The following is a 17775-nucleotide window of genomic DNA, read 5'->3' on the forward strand; positions in this document are numbered from 1 at the left end:
GATGAAGCTAATTCAGAATTGAGCTCTGTACCAATGTTAGAAATGGAGATACAGTGAACACAAGTAATTCCACATGTGAGTAATCAGGTTAATAATTTCAAAGTATCAGATAGATAATTTTACTCTAATCATTTCCAAACATTTTTTTTGCTCTGACAAGGTGCCTTACCTTTTTAGGGAGTTAAGGAGGAGGGAGAAGTACTTTCCTACTTGAAAGGCCCAGCTCAGACAGGGAAACCCTCTACCCACCTTATCTCAGGTCAGGCCACTGCTGCTGGTAACCCGTAATTTCAACTGATGTCTGTCTCGGTAGACAATACTGAAAGTGCATAGAAACTGAGAATGCGCTTCTGTAACGTAGTAGGTAAGGACAGAGGTCCCCAGATTGTACCCTACAATGGATCTGTCCCGCTGAATATTTTGGGGGAGACTTCTAGCCCTTGGAAAGCAGAAACTTTGCAGCCCCTCTCCTTCGGTGCCGGTCTGAGGAATCACTGCAGCTCTGTACTGAGACGGCAAGTGATCAAGAGCTTAAAAGGAGAAAGGTTGGGGAAAGGCAACTCAAAATAATGGATTACTGCAGGAGACATTTAGTCTCATGGGATATTTGTGTTCACTCAAGAGAGGAATGGTCAAGAGCAATGGTTCTTTCCCTGGGAAGGAATACACAGGCAGATGGGTAGACCACAACAAAATAACTACCAGAATATCCAAAGCAGCTCTGCTTTCTAATGTATCAACAGCAGTACTTTAAAGGGTGTTTAATGACAGATATCTTAACATTGGAAACTGTAATTAAACAACATTTGGCATGACACAGCTTTCATATTTTCATTACTGTTTTTTCATATTTTCATTACTGTTTTACTTCCGTCTTGCATTTATTTTCTTTAACACCCCAAGGACTTGTGAGCTTGAATACCTCTGAGAAATTGCAGCTGCATTTTGCACCCATTAATTAAGGCACTGGTTTCATATATTGTGGTGCTTTGTTGGCAGAATTTGTCTAACAACAAAAAAATAGGTTTAATAATAATCTGGTTGTTCACTGGTTCCAGCAGCAGTGCCTTTGCTGCTCTGAGATATCACACAAGTAGCTGGCAGTGAGTAATGTGCTAGAAAGAGGCTTCACAGAAACCACAGGGGGCAGCTGAAAACATAGAGGTTTGAAGGTTCATAGTCTACCAAAAGCAAAGGTAATTTTAACCAGTAGCTCTGGGAAGCCTGCTGATACATTAGGGGTCTGATATGACTGTGAAAGATTGATGATAGTGAAAAGAAAGAACAAATGTTACCATTTTACAGCGTTTAGCCTAGTGTAACACCTTCACTGCAATACAGCCTGAAGCCCCTGATGACCAACTAGTGAAAGGAACTGAAATTACCTATGTTAGTCATGGAATCACAAAAACAACTAGAAGATTCAGACATCATTACTACTTGTAAGCTGTTTTTTAACAGAACATGACACCAAAGATTCATAATTCTGACATTCAGGAGCTACTGAAAGCACCGCAATGATCCTTTTAACACAGTGAGCAATCTAGGGACATGGCTGTGCTGCTAGCAAGCAACTACCACTTGCAATTACACATTAGGTTTCCTTCCTGGATTGTTTTTTTCTGGTAAGTGAAATACAGCACCCCAACAGCATAGAGATAGGCAACTTCCTGACTTCCTTTACTCATCTTAAGTTACAGAAGTGGGATAATACAAGAAAAAGACATAACCGATTGAGGTGCCTAATTTTTTTAAGACGAAAAATCGGTAACTTTAGTGTTCCCTTCCCCACATTTGCACATCTCTGACAATCTGCAGGTCTGAAGAGTAAACTCCTTTGAAACAGCTGGGGTCAAATACACTGCTTCCTCTGAATCTGCTGCTGCTCTGGAGCTCCCTCCCTTAAAGATACTGTAGGTCCAGAAAGTGTTGATTCTACATGCAAACTTTCTGCTGTTGGGAGAGGGAATGGATATAATGGAAATGGTGGCAAATAGAGAGCAGGAAGTTAGATTTGAAGGCTCGGAGGCAAAGAAATCTCTTATGAAGAAAGGAGTTATGATATAAACAATCTACCTTATTACCTGCATAAACACATAATTCACACTACTGAGTTACAGAGTGTGTTCACTTAAAAACTGAGTGCATCAATGAGTGCAATGAAATGCAGTAAATTGCTCTAAATACTATCAAGCTGGGGGAAAAATCTGCCTGGAAAATGTTAAACCTATTCATACAAAACAATGTAATGGCTGACTCAGAAGGGGTTTATCAGCCTATAGCTTTAAAAAAGGCCAACCACTGACACAACAAATTCTCTAAGACGTGGCACTTCACAAGGTGGTTTAGTGGGCATGGTGAAGGCTGGGCTTAAGGGTCTCTGAGATCCTTTCCAACCGTAATGATTCTATAATGTTGAGGGTTTGGGGCATGTTTAATACAGGCATAGGAGACTTCCAAGTCAAGGGTTCGTCTTCAGCTACAGATACAGGACCTAAAATACCACACTTATCCAAAGTAATTCTGCAACCGAGCCCACATTATGCAAATATTTTAACTATAGAAGTCTATCTATAAATATCTTGGGTTATTTTATAATGGAGCATTGTAACAGCACAACAATTTATCTTCAGCTTTCAAACTACTGTAAGAGTAGTACTCTGTACATAAAATAAGAGCTGTTTTAATACAGCTTCTTTGATGACTGCAATAATCTGCTGCAGATTTCCCTGTCAGCCTTCCAGTACACTGAGGGTGCAGGTTCTCAGAAGGGTTTGGTATCAAAGTGGAGTTTATTCACGGAATGGTGTCACACACCACCACCTCAGCACACCCTCTGCTGGGTTAGAAATCCACACACAGGAGAAAAGAAGCGTATTTGCACATATTTTCATGAGGTATTTTATTCCCTACAATCTTCATGAGTTTATAGTTAAACCCTCACAATGCAGCTCTTGGAAATGACAGAAGTTGTCAAAGCAAGAAGAAACACCAGAATTCAATACAGATGATCCTTTGCTTTCAAGCATTTTAAGAAAATTGCAGATCTGCTACTTTGCCTCGCAAGAAGGTATTGAAATCCTGGTGGCAGTGCCTGCCTGGACAGCACACTGTGCAGCCTTATAGCACAACCACAGCAGAGAACTGAAGTGATTCTTTCTGTAATTGAAATACTGACATATGGACTATTTTTACATCCACTGAATGGGCTAAAAAAGGATGGTTGCATGTTTCCATGAGCTGGCCTTAGAACTGCCACGTCTCTGAAAAGTGTAAGACCTGGCCTTCAGCCATTAAAACAACAACTACAAAAAAACCCCAGAGTCATAGGGAAAGGAATATGAAGCCTTTGTTGAACCATATTCCCCTTTCTAATATAAATTCTGCTGAAAACAAGAAATTCTGTCAAGTTTGTATGCAATCAACAGTACCAAACCTCCTTTCCCTTTGCACCTTTGGAAGAAAGGTTTCCTATTTTCTAAGAGGTATAGACTTGACACAATTGAAAAATCTACATCTTGATAAGGCTGTATAGAAAGAGTTAAGAATATGAACAAACCCTGTCCAGCACAGTTCATCTGTTTCAAATGGACCATCAGTATGTATTCTAATTAAATCAGTATTATTCATAATTAGCAGTTAGAAGCTGTACCTAATTAAAATTTTAGTACATTTCTTTATCTCTGAAAGCCTGAATCTAGTTTGCTACTGAAATTTTTATAAAGCCTGTAAACAAGTATAAATTGCTACACATATGTTTGTAATTCACTGGGTTTTGTGCACTAAAGGTTTATAGAATCATAAAAAGGTACAACTTTGAAGGAAATTTCAAGAAAACGAGTATCAGAAACTGCACAAGAAATTAATTTTATGAAGTGGTCTCTGCTAGTGACATGATAAATCAGAAAGTCACTGTCTCCCCTGTAGCCCAAGTTAACAGCTTGAACAAACCTTTTTCCCAGGTTGAATTCTGACATTAGGTCATAATTAAGAGTGAAATGGGAAAAGAGGAGACAGGGAAAAAAGAATATAAAAAATAGCAGCTCCTCCACCAGGACACAGCACCCAACACTAGAAACAAAGCTGCCATCCCCCCACCCCCTGCTCCCTGGATGATTCTTGATCTGTAAAAGATGAGCTTTAAAGGGCTTGGGGGTTTTACACTGTTTTTAACTCTGGCTCAGTCTTCAGCTTTTTCAACTTGCAGCTCAATCTTTGCAACCATTCCCCTGCCACAAGCCACAACAATCCAGGGCTGAGGTAGTTTGTTCCTCTTTAACTTCCTGACTTCTGCCTCAGAACACAGGTCTAACTCTCCCACCCTCACTGCTGACTTATGCCTTTTTTGTGAGCTCCTAATCCACAGATTAGGATTTGCATCTCCCTCTTCACATCCCTTGTCCATTTGCAGGCAGCAGCAGGACCCAACTACAGGTTGATCTCCACGGTGCCACCAGAGATGGGCTCTGGGTTATGAGGGCAGCACGAACAGCAGCACTTGAGATAAAACCCTGCCACGTGCTCACATCAGATCTTCAGTATGGAACTCAAGCACTTTTCCAGTCTGGTCTCACCACTTTGCTGTCTCCCCCTCTCTCTTTTTTTTTATTGATGCAAGATTGCTCATCTGTGTCTGAGGTTCACCTCAGTCCAGTTCCTGCTTTTGACTCTGGCAGTACAAGGATGCAGCAAACGTGGTAAAAAACCAGGAAGGCACAAAGGACTGACAAAAGGCTTTCTGGAACACAGGGAAGTAAAAATCAAAAGTTTCCCTTCTAAAATATTTTTTGGGGCTGTTAACACAGGTATCACCCACATCTCAAATGTGGTACAAACACACTATCAGCAATCCTCTCTTCATCCATGTTCTACTGGTAACTGGGAAAATCTAAAGCTAAATTAAGAGATGAGGATAAATATGGCATATTTTAATCTGAGAAGCCTTCTATTTCATAATCTAATTAGAAAGATCAGTATCTGAGCAAAAACAATTCTTTGTGTGTCCTCCCATGGCTCTAACATAGGCACTGTAAGTATTACTTTATCATTTTTAGGAAACACTTGTTCAGAGGCAGAAATATATATTAGATGATTCAAACAAAGTGGGGAGAAAACCCAGTGAGCCGTAGTGATGAAAGTAGTGCCTCAGTGTTACAGCTTTTCTGTATTTGTCCATGGTGCTGACCATTTCTTTATTATTATTATTTAAGAAGACCTTTATGACCACATTTTTACTAGTGTTTAAGAACAATACAATGGATGTAACTGTTTTCTTCCTCCTCTTGAATGGGCACAGTATTTCCACCATGTAAAAAAAAACCAAACATCTACCTGTCCAACACCTGTACCTCAGAGAAAACTTACCTAAAGAATGTGCAGCTGTTGTTTTGGAGCTGAAAAATCGACCAAGTCCAAGGTCTCCAAGCTTTACCACTCCTGTAGCTGTAATGAACACGTTTGCTGGCTTTATATCTGAAAGAAAAACAAATTAAATTTAAAAGTCACAGTAAGGTTGCAAGAAGAGCTACTGCTCTAATAATAGACCGAAAGAGGATTTTATTTCCCGCTACTGTTGGTAAAATTTAATGGTGCTGTTCAGAAAGAATGAATCTGAAATTTAGAACTTCAACTACTTTAATAGTGCAAACATCACTCAAGCAAGAAAATCAAGATCCATGGAAAATATTTTTAAAAAAACTCAAGCAAACAAACAAAACAAAACCCCCAACACTCAAAGCCAAGCAACAGATATAAGGCAGCTCATTACTACTTTATATAAGCTACACAGAAGTCTTCCACTAGAACTATAGAACCTCTTATTATGTCTAAGTAACAGCCCAGAAATGTTTTCAAAAAGTGCAAAAGATTTTTCATCACTTCTGCTGCTCAGATTACCCACAGTGACATGATGTTATTTATTTGAAATAGGTAACTGATTCTCTAATAGCAGGCATTAAAAAAAAAAAAAGGCAGCAAGTTTTACTCAGGAGAATGGTTATTTGCACTCGTCAATGGAACTGGGCTAATCAAGTAGAAACAAAGAAAAATAATGATGTATACCCCAGATAGTTATTTTTCATAAGTAATATTCAGTTTAAGTTTTAATCCAGTCCCTTAGAGACAACAGCACAGACTTTTATTTTATGATTTTTAAACAAGGTACCTATCCTGTTTCTAAATAAACTGACCTGTTATTTGTTTAGGAAGGGAGTCTAGCTCATACTCAGCTCTAGAGCAATGTACCATGGCTCCAAACTTAAAGAAAATCACTTCGCTTGGATAAGAGGGGTTTAAAGTTTGAATAAATAAGGGCAGGGTGAAAGGAATGGTTAATAACCCTTCAAACATCAGTGTTTTCAGGTTCCAAATAAAAGAGTTACAAAACCTTGTAAGCTTTAGAGAAGAATACAGAAGCAATTACGTTATGCTGCTATCTGACCTAGTTTTCAGGAGTTTGGATCATCCTTTGTGTAACAGTCCAACATGGACATAGCTAAACTTAAAAACAGCTTTAATTGTCATTGGTTTTGGTGTGTAACCATGGAATCAATCACTAGATTTGCCATAGGTTTGCCAGAAGCTTTGAAGTTCATATTTCATTTTAAGGAACTTAAAATACCCTTTTGGTTCTGAGTTTAGTCATAAAAGCAATAGAGGAAGATACCTGTACCCTATGGAAAGAATCTGTAATTTTATGTCCTTTTCTTTGTATCATTTGCACTTGCAGGCATCTGTACAAATGCATAAAGGGGAAAAAAAAAAAAAAAAAGAGAGAGAGAATCACAAGGGAAAGCTGTTTACAGGGGCAGGGGCATCTAAAGCTGATCTGCTGAAGGGTGCAACATTTCTAGCTGCAAATCACAAAGCCCAGCAGAGACTGAGGGGCTGCTGCCTTCAGGCAGCTCTGCATCCCAGCAGAAGGAAGCCACCAACCTAAGACATCCAATTTCCGCTGAACCCAAAGAGACAGCCCACATACAACTCACAACCAGAGGGATTTCCAAGGGGAAAAAAAAATTGTGCATCTGAGAAGCAGCTCTACTATGATCTGTTTTCCTTGACTCAAGAGTTACAGGGCAGAATGAAGACAACACCCAGAGGAGACAGCAGTACAGAGGTTTAAAATGGGCCCAGGAGGTTTAGTACCTGACAGGGATGGCTGGCAACTAGAAGGGCTGTTGGGACACAGCACCTGACAGAGATGGGGTTAGTGGTAGTGGAGAAGAGCAGACAACTGGAGAAAACACTCACAGCTGCACACAGATGAGGGACTGGGAGAAGGACCTGTACATCACCATTAGGCATGGCAGGAGACAAATACTTTTGTAAGACAAATAGGTGCAAGAGTTGGATAGAATGTCTGTGCAAGAAGGCAGGTAACAACAGCTGGGCAAGACAGGGGGCAAGTACAGAAGAATGAGAACAGGACAAAAAAGAAGAGCCAGAAAATTCAAGCAGCACGTGGCAGGGTCTCCATCACTTACAGAACTACCACTTGTTTGGAAAACTTGGTCCCACAAGCCATGGCCGCAAACAAACGCCTGCCACAACAAATGTACCACCACGAACTTTTGTCACAGTTTTCCATTACTTATAAAACATTACAGAAACATACATTTTGTCAGCTGTCAATATTGATTCCAACCAGCTTAATTTTCACACAGTAAAAGGTTTAGTAAAGACAAATCATCTTTGATCCTGTATTACCTCTATGCATAACACGACGAGAGTGCATGTGTTCCAAGGCACTGCAAAGCTGAACAAAGTACTTCCAAACTGTTCTTTCAGGAATCAGTCTCTTCTGTTTCTTAAAATGCTTAAAGAGAAAAGGACAGACAGTGAATATTAAAAATTAAAACTTGCATAAAATGACTGGAGAAAGACCAAAAATCCTTTTTTTATAAAAAACCAAAACACAAACACTAGAGGTTCACAACCTAATGATAAAAGTTTAATAAAATTTCTTGATACAGAAAGCTTTTCCCTTAAATATTAATACATTTATCATCACACAGAGTTACAAATAACATTAATGCAATAAAACCGCTATCCCAAAAAAGGATTTATACAATATTTTGCAGTCCTCATTGTTGAATTAATGTGGTCAGAATAGTCTAGAATGAAGTGGTCACAGGACAAGGAAAGGTCAGATATAAAGGTATGTGCCACAGAACCTCCCAACCTAAATACTTCCTTACACCAATACTGATTTCCATACCCCCATTTTATAAATAAAAGAAAAACACAATAGTAGTGACACACAGTCACAAAGACCATGTAAGAAGGGTTGATTAGATTAGTCTTACAAACTTTTTCAATACATAAAAGGGGACTAAAGGAACTGATTTCTGAAAGTTTCATAGTGATTTAACTCCTCTTCAAATATTTTCCATCCTGTATAAAAAAAGACCTAAATGATCACCAGTAACAGTTCAATGGCCTGTTAAAGCTTAAGAGAAACAAATATGCTCTGCTACACACATCATCTTCAAATATTATATTCAGGAACTGGAATCACAGTCCTCCAAAGATACAAACTGAAAAACTGGAATTCAGCCAATACTGAAACATACAAGTTTAACAATTCTAAATTTTGCAGCTAAAGGTAAGAAAACTGACAAATTGTTGCTCATTTAGCCTCTCTTTTTAAAGAAATTGTACTATGTTAGATTTTCAAGTTAAACACATGCAGAAAATACCTAAACATTAATACTAGCAAAATTTTAGATGTAAAGCAAAGTACTCATGTGTATCTTAACAGTGTGTGTACACACACACATTTCGCATTCACACACACCTTACAGAGTTCACATAACGAACATTAGTTTGGAAAAACAAAAATATTTCCACATACTACGTTAAAACATGCTTGACAGCTGCATTTACATGTAAGAGACAGGCAGGAGTATGAGAAAGATGGTTTTAAACGGGCTGTAGCAAATGCATCAGTGATACAAAGGATCGTAACATTCCACCAGAATGTTTTTAGCTATAGGGATTATTTCAAAATGCATTTTCATTTAAATGAGGCAATGCATATAAATTACGTCTTTAAATGTAATTTTCTTTCAGTCTTGGACTGAATCCAAACAAACCCTGTGTATCTGTTCTCCCCATAGCTGGATTTGCATATCAGAGGATTGTTTGATGTCAACAGGAAGATGGAGACCAGGTTTCTTTTCATTTAAAAACAAATACACAATGCATGTAAGTATGTGAGCACGAAAGCATAGTTCCTTGATTTAAAATGCATTCTGAAATTATCATAATTATAACTAGGTACTTTATTTAAACATTCTGAATTATTATTTTTTTTTAACTTGAATGTAAGTACAAGCAAGTGATGAAACACCATTCACAAAATGTCTGAAATGGGAAGATTTTCCATTACAGATTTCCATTCCAATGTACCTGAAGTACATCAATGTACTTTCCAACTATTTATGTACAAGTTTTACCATTTTATTCACTTGCCATCTGTAGCACTGTAGCTGACTGTGCACTTAAAAATTGGCTTCAGTTCTTACACTGCAAGAATGCAATATAAGTGTGTCAGATGCAGTCTCATTCTACTGAAGGCATTAATAATTTTGCAGGATAATAATCCCTTCTTGAAAGCATCAATATTATTACTTAACCCGATAGAATTTGTCTAAAGAGGATGAAGAAAAGCTTCTAGATTTGCTAACAGTGTTTAAACTAAACAAACAGGCACCATTTTCACTTGTACAGATTTAAAAATAATCTAGTTATCTTTAAAATACCCACAATGAACATTATTTTGTTTAGTAATTAATCACACTCTCTTTTTAGTGAAAATACATATTTTCAATGTTTTCTTGGGCTGTTGTCCATCAATAGGCAAATCCGTGATGAAAAGCCTGCACTATCAAAAAGATTAATTTTGCAAAACTAGCTATTGAAACAAATTGTATGCTTCCAGGAAACAGTCTAGCAGGCACTGTTAATTCTGAGAAAAGTCAATAAGGAAGAGGAATTCCATTTCTGTTTCAAACCTTATGTTCTCACAAGAAACACAAGTTAATGGAAAACTTGGTCAAACCTATTTTATGCTGAACAGCATCACTAAATTCACATAGCTCACATTAACTGTATTCAAAGCAGGATCTTTTTCTTTCAACTCCATTTTAAAATGGCCCACAATGCCGTTCTGACGGTTGTGGTGTTTGCTCCCTCCCTATAGGGAAGCCAAAATGCAGAAGATATGATGCTGAAACAATGATTTTTAACCTCTGTTGTAGCAGAGCACAGTAGTAGCACCACAAACAGCCCACGCTGAACGAACTCGCTGCTTAGTGTGATAATGCCTGAAGCACTCTAAGGTCCACACCATCAGGTTAACTTAATGCAAGTTATCTACCATTGTACACAGGTTGATATTACCTGCCCAAATGTGCCCTCAGAGGAATCCAGCCTGATGTACACTACTCATTTTCAACACTTCTTCCGCCTGTCTCAGGCTCAAAGGACAGTGCTGACGTCCCTCATACCCCTGACCTTCTCGGGTGTGCCATTAAAAAAGCATGATCCTGTTTGAGGTCTCAGCATGGTTGAAACTGGGCGAAAAGGGAACTGCTCATACATGTGCATTAACAATTTGGGCAGTGCTGCAAGCCAGTGTTTTTTCAGGTAAACAGAGAATACCAGGCATGCTTAAGCAGCAGGCTGTCTTCCAGCAAGAATTATTTGTTTCAAGAGCCATATCCCATGAAATTTCCATCTCCATCTGAGAATGGAATCACAAAAAACTACTTTGTCTGACATGTCTTCACAATGTCAGTATAGATAAAACTGCAGTTCAGTCATTCAATGCAACTGGAAATTTTTGTCATAAATTTGCTAATCAGATGCCTTAAAGAGCTCTAAAGCAGGCAGGCTGCATCACCAGTTCATATTTTTGTCCCTTTTTACAGCATAACCGAGCAGTTTTCTAATAAGAAAATGTAACTCTGCTGGATCTCTAATGGATTGCTAAAAGAAAAATTAAATATTCTTCTAATGTTTCCATCCTGGTGAAGTTAAACATAGCTGCCCTGCACTAAAAAAAGCATATGCCATTCAGTTTCTTGGTGGCATTAAAAAAAAAAAAAAAGAGTAAATGATAGATGGGGAAAAAAAGTTTCAAGTCAATATAAAAGCATGAAATAATATACTGAGTTTCTAAAGATGATGTTTTAAAGGTCAAATTGCAAAAGCAAAAATGACAGCAATTAGCAAATTATTTTACCTAGGCTTAACAAGCACGGTTCAGAGAATACCCAGGACTGTGTGCGGATTTTATAAGAAGCTTAAGGATTTCCTGCACTTGAGTAGACAGTGAATGTAGATGATTTCAACACAACTCGAAATTTCAGATATGACTGCCTACATCTCAGTAACCACACTTGGAAAAAATTTAGTATTCAGTTCTGATTTGGGTATATCAGAGGATTTTATGGTGTGATTTACTCTGCTTTAGGCCTTGCTGCATTTTTCACTGCATAGGCTGTCGCCTAGAGTTACCTTCTGAAAGACTATATTTGGGAGACAAGTGAAATGAGAAAGATGATTAAACAGATTCCTTTCGCCTTCACCATTTGGTGAGACTCTAGATCACATCATTTTGTTCTCATGACAAAACTTTGCTTCTGGCTTCCAAAAACATAAAGTGTGAGAGAGGGTTACGTTTTATTGCATACACTTATCAGAATACAGTGATTCAACAGCAGATACTAGTTGGAAGAAATCTGAACTTCAAAAGCAAAGTGATGCAGAAATTATTATTACACAGAATTTTCAAGTAATACGTTATGAAGTTCTTGACCGCTTCTGACTGTTTCTTTGGGAGCCCTTTTTAATATGGATCAGTAGAAAGATGAGAAAGAGGAAAGAAGAGGTCAGGCAGCTGTAAAAGGAAACTAGGGAAGCACAACCAAGAGTTCTCACTCTGTGAATACAACAGAAACAAACCACAACTGGCAAGGGCATGGGAGGTCAAAACAACAGACCACTGAAGATAAATCTCAGCATCTCTGTGTTTTGGAGACTGAAGTATATGGAAATGAATTACCTACATAAGTCTTATTTTCTATTTAAAAAGCTAGTACCAATGCAGCATCACAGGAGTTTTGTCTGGCTCTGCTCTTTCATGAATTCAGCTGCCCATCTCTTTAGTCCATGGTAAGTTTTCTGCCATTTTTCTTTGCTTTCTATGCAGAACAAAAATAGAACTTCCCACCACATCCTGATTCATTCACTCAATTTGATCACAGCGTGATCAAATTTGCCTACATTTCAAGAGCAGCAGCTGTCTCTTAGTTGTAAAAAGTGAACAAATACAAAAAAAAAAAAAAAACAACCAAACCCCAACTATTTGGCATCTGCCAACTGAACATATAGCAAGTATTCAGTCAATAAAGTGACTAAAATGAAAATATTCACCTGGTTCTTTTTCCAGTTTATATTTACAGTTGCTTACATCTCCAGTTACTGAAGATACCATATATTTACCTTCTCCCTTTCACACTCCACAAAAAACATCTTAAAAAAACAAATCTTCCTCTATCAGTCATCTCAGTATACAATATACTTTATTTAATCAAGAACAACAAAAGACTAAGACACAGGATAAAAACTAGCATATAAAATAATGGTACTAATAGAAGTACCTATGAGCATCAGAAGGACCAGTTACTAGAATTTAACTCTGGTCTTTCTTTAAAAAGTTAAACACCACAAGGACACCACAGAATTGATAGAAGCATCTTCTCAAACAATATTATCTCATACACAACCAAAATAAAGACATCTAGTTACAAGAAATAAGCCTTATAAAAAATCCAAGTAGAATTTTTCATATTTTCCATTTTAGTATGTATTCTTTCATGCTAGTAATCAGACTGTTAATAAGACTCCTGGTTAACCTCAGAGTCCTTAGAAAACTCTGAACTAAGTCGCTTTATATATATGTATTTTTATGCAACTTTCTCTGCAAGGATTCACATAGTTTTTCCTTCTTGAGCAGCCCACCTACAGTCACTCTGTTCCACCTAACGTTTTTGCTGATGCAAAAAAGCAAGAACATAGAGTGTTAAGAAATTAAAGACACCTACAGAAATTAGATCTACTTGCAGAGCCACTCCTAACAAATTTCCAATACTGCATCATTTTCCATGTCCCTGATGTTACCACTGAGTAAAGCTTCTTAAAACACAGAGCCACACGTTTAAATTCAACAGTATTTGTTTATAAGCACCTCTCTCCAAAAAATCCCCATAGGAAAACTGGTGCAGCATCAAGAGATGAAACTCATGCTTGAATCATTAACTCTACTTCCTAATAAAAAGCAATAGCATGACACAGTAAGTAAAGAGGCTACCATCTTAATTTTTTTTTTCCTCTCTACAAACAAGGCAGACAGATTTGGTTTCTCTTCGTTCTCAGCAAGTTTTTCATACAGCACAAACACTGACAATGAGAATTCTCAAACTTAACGGCATGAAAAATTAAAACTGAACTCCAAGTATTGTTTGCAAGCCACTGCAAACAAGAAAACTACCCAGAAATACTATTTAACAAAATTCTTCAATTCTCCCTGCTCTTTAAAGGTTCACAGACAATTTAGAACCAGTGGGCAAAGGCAGAGATGAAACATCCAAAGCCTTTCTGCCCAGTTAGAACTACCTGAACAGCCCGTATAAGTTAAATTAAGTTTCCTATTAATTTAACTTTTCACAGCTGACTGATACCATTACTCTCCCTACATGTACAGCCAGTACTTACACAATAGCTTCAGGTGTGATGTCTGTGAAGGGGACTGACCACAGGACAAAACACTGTTGACAGTCTAATTATTTTAGCAGAAAATCCGCCCACTTATTCTTATTGTTCCAGTGGCAGACACAGACAATGGCCGACTCACAGAAAAACTAACAAAGCTGACTGGCAATTACCCAGTCCAATTATGCCACTGATTATAAACTGCAGGACCAGCCAGCTTTCATTCTGCCAGCACATGTATGTAGATTGCAAATGATAAACTGCTGCCACTGCTCTCCCTGTGGTTACCTGTGGCTGGCAGCAAAGGTGACAGTCCAGCACCTGCCAGACACCCCAATAACTCACATGTAGAGCAACAGCTGATCAGAACCTGCTCTCCTACCTTGGCAGGGCTCTATGCCTTGACTTTTTAAGACTTTGCAGCCCCATCTGCAGAGTGACCATTTCTTCCTCAGAACAACCAGCCCCCTCCTTTTATTCCTGCTGAACAGCTAACATATATACATGCAAAGCTGAATAAGGATGCACTATTTTTTTTTCAATTACAGGGGGTTAAAAAAGTTTTTTAGTAGCTTTAAAAAAGATTAGTGGCAAAAATTAGCCTGACTAGTTCAAAGCCCCAGGTTCCTCCTTTAGGAAAAAGCACATAAAAATAATTTAGCTTTGATCTGTAATTAGCACACTCTGTGTTACACCATCCTATTATATTACAGGCTTCTTCAAGCTACATTCTATCTTTTAAAGTTTTATTCAAAAGTGAGGATGCAAAAAAGCTAATGTAAAAGAGATACAGAACACACACACAAAAAAAAAAAAAACACTGAGGAAAAAGATATTTTGAAGTTTTTAACAGATATCAATGATGTGGCTCCAGCAAAGTACCAAACAGGTCTATATTATAAAATATAACCATATGCTCAATAAAAACACTTCAAGTCAGGAGGTTTGGTATGGAGGTGGTGGTAGTGGGGTTTTTTGCTCTTTAAATACAACAGTCATGGGGAGGAAATAAAGCATGTAAGAGACACAGATACTGATGAAAAACAAACAATCAGATTCCAGGTTTTAAAATTTGCAATTAGAGATCAAGATAAGTCAGTGTGATGACAAGAAAAAAAAAAAAAAACACAACCAAACAAACACAAAGACATACAGAAAAGACTACTTTAAAAATACTTTTTCCAGAATCATGGTGTCAATTATCTGGACGTAAATATACATAGGAGGAGAATTTCAGAACTAAAGCCACCATAATTTCTCCCCCTTGAGAGTGTGTGTGTGTATCCTTGCAGTTTTCAGTTCTTTTTTCTTTACTTTAAAAGATCCTTTGCTCTTTCATTCATGACACTCAGCTAATGAGCTGCTTGAAAACGTCTCTAGGCTTTATTTATTGTGCATTATTCAAAACTTATATTTAATAATAAGTTTCAGGGAGGGGCACAGCTTCCTGGTATGCATTACTGGAAAATCAAACTAATAAAATAAACTTTGTGAAGTTTATCTTCATGAATGGTCTTAGAAATGATGAAGTAGTAATACTCTCATTTTACAGACTTGAACACAGGCAAAGAATTAAGATCAAAAGTGTTAATTAATTCTGGCACCAGTTTAAGCACCTCCCTCTCAACATACATAGCTTTATGAAACAGTTCATCTTCAAAGCAGTTTCCACTCAGAACTGATCAAGCTGTGAATGCTCAATACTTCTACAGATCAAGACCCACAGTTTTTGCTTGACTGTCAGAAATACCAAACAAGCAATTACAATTCCCACCAATAAGCAGTGGTTGAACTGGTTTATACAGTATCCCTTAGGAACAGTACCAATAAGTAAGGACAGTCTTTCCAAAAACATTTATTAACCACAAAAGCTTTGTCTTTCAAATTCCCTGCCTTGGAAATGACCACTGGGGCAAAGAAGGCAGCACAGATGCAACGATTTCTACACAGAGTAGCTGTACCCTCAACACTGAGTCTCATCACATCCTGTTCCCACCACTCCAAGTTATCCCATCCAGGCTCTCTCCCTACTGGCAGCAACTTTGTCTATCCCTAGGATCCTTGTCTAGTCTGTCCTGTTCTCTGGCAACACATTAGCTCTTCTCTAATCTCCCTGTGTTCATCTCCAGTATTGGAAATCTCGTTTCATAGTTTCCCAGTCCAGTACTCTTACATTAATTCCCTTACACTCCTCAGTCTCTACTCCTTGTGTCATAACTTTCCTGCACACCTTCTCTCAAACACTGCCAACCAGCTCGTACAGGTGTACTTTTCTTCCTTATTACCAGTCAGATCCTCCCTCTCTCCTCACTTAAGGATTTGTTAGCTGTTTATCCCAGTCTACTCCCATCAGCCTCATGTTTTGTCTTCTTCACATTCATCTCAGATTACTCCCCATGTTATTAGGAAGAATAAATATCCTTCCTAATAGAATAAAAAGAATAAAAATTTCCTCCACTTTGGCTATTTTTCCTCAGCAATTCCTGTTAAACACATATGTCAGATGAATTTATGTTTAGGTGAATTTTCACAGTGATAACTTGGAGTTTTTATGTTTTGTTTTGTTTTTTTTAAATTTTTGTAGATCTTAGAAGTCATCATGGCTAGGCTTCATGAATGAAGATTTGAGAAGGGCTCTACCCACGCTTGCTACAAGAGCGCTGATGGCTAAAAAGGCCAATGCGAGATAGACAAGTCCGGTTGCAGAAGGCACAGCAGAAAGACTCCTCAGGTGATATCGATGAGATACGATTCTTTCTGCACTGTCTTTTCTCCTCGAGAGTGACCCTGCGTGTGTTCTCGAAAGCAGCAGCAGCGTTACAGATGGTGTGTCTCCAGGCCTCACGATGGGTAGACCAGTGGTGGTGATCAATATGGCCAAGGATGAGGGATTGTTTCAGGCAGTCCTTGTATCTCCTCTTCGGGGCTCCTCTCTTGCTGTAGCCAGTGGCAAGTTCCCCATAGAGGACGATCTTAGGGAGGCGGTAGTCCTGCATCCTGGAGACGTGCCCTGCCCAGCACAGCTGTGTTCTCAGCAGCATGGCCTCAATGCTCGGGACTGCTGCCTTTCAAGGACAGACGTGTTGGTCACACAGTCAGTCCAGTGGATGTTTAGGATTGTACGGAGGCAGCGCTGATGGAAGCGTTCTAAGAGACACAAGTGGTGCCGGTAAATGACCCATGATTCGGACCCATATAGAAGAATAGACAGTACAATGGCTCTGTAAATGCTGATCTTTGTACTTCTCTTCAGGTGTTTGTTTTGCCACACTCTTTTATGGAGTTTACCAAAGTCTCTGTATGGCTTTGCTAACCTGTTGTCTATTTCTGCATCAATCTTACCGTCTGAGGAGATGATGCTACCCAGGTAACTAAACTGCTGAACTGATTTGAGCTCTGTTTCACCAACGGTGATATGGGGCTGATGGAAGACTTCTTGAGGTGCAGGCTGATAGAAAACTTCTGTCTTCTTCAAGCTGACTTCCAGTCCAAACAGCTCAGCAGCCTCTGCAAAGCAGGACGTTAAACGCTGCAGAGCTACTTCTGTGTGGGCAGCGAGGGTGGCATCATCAGCATAAAGCAGCCCATGGACAGGAAGATTTAAGGTCTTAGTGCGGGCCTTCAGTCGCCTTAGGTTGAACAGGCTCCCGTCCGTACGATATCAAATGTAGACACCGTTTTCATCATCGAGGTCTGCCGTGGCCCTTTGGAGCATCATGCTGAAGAAGACTGTGAATAAAGTTGGTGCAAGAACGCAGCCTTGCTTCACACCATTGGCTACTGGAAACGGCTCAGAAAGTGCGTCACCATGTCTCACTTGGCCGCGCTGGTCCTCATGAAGCGAGATGATCATTTTGAGGAACTTGGGAGGACATCCTAAACGTTCCAAAATCTGCCACAGACCTTTTCTGCTTACAGTGTCGAAAGCCTTGGTGAGATCAACAAAGGTAACATAGAGTCCTTTGTTCTGTTCCCTACACTTCTCTTGCAGTTGTC

The 17775-nt window shown here is 38.7% G+C and overlaps 1 protein-coding gene across 2 annotated transcripts in view; it reads right to left on the minus strand.

The window, feature by feature from the left end:
• NEK7 (NIMA related kinase 7) overlaps positions 1-17775 on the minus strand; it is a 70912-nt gene that overhangs the window by 15298 nt on the left and 37839 nt on the right. For both annotated transcript variants that reach the window (XM_050306896.1, XM_050306897.1), the window contains exons 6-7: positions 7708-7816; positions 5365-5472 (exon numbers count right to left, since the gene is read on the minus strand). In XM_050306896.1, the coding sequence (XP_050162853.1) occupies positions 5365-5472; positions 7708-7816 (217 nt within the window). The remainder of the gene's footprint in view (positions 1-5364; positions 5473-7707; positions 7817-17775) is intronic.

The sequence above is a fragment of the Myiozetetes cayanensis genome, unplaced genomic scaffold, assembly GCF_022539395.1.
Source record: "Myiozetetes cayanensis isolate MyiCay16 unplaced genomic scaffold, myiCay2020 scf12, whole genome shotgun sequence".
NCBI lineage: Eukaryota > Metazoa > Chordata > Aves > Passeriformes > Tyrannidae > Myiozetetes > Myiozetetes cayanensis.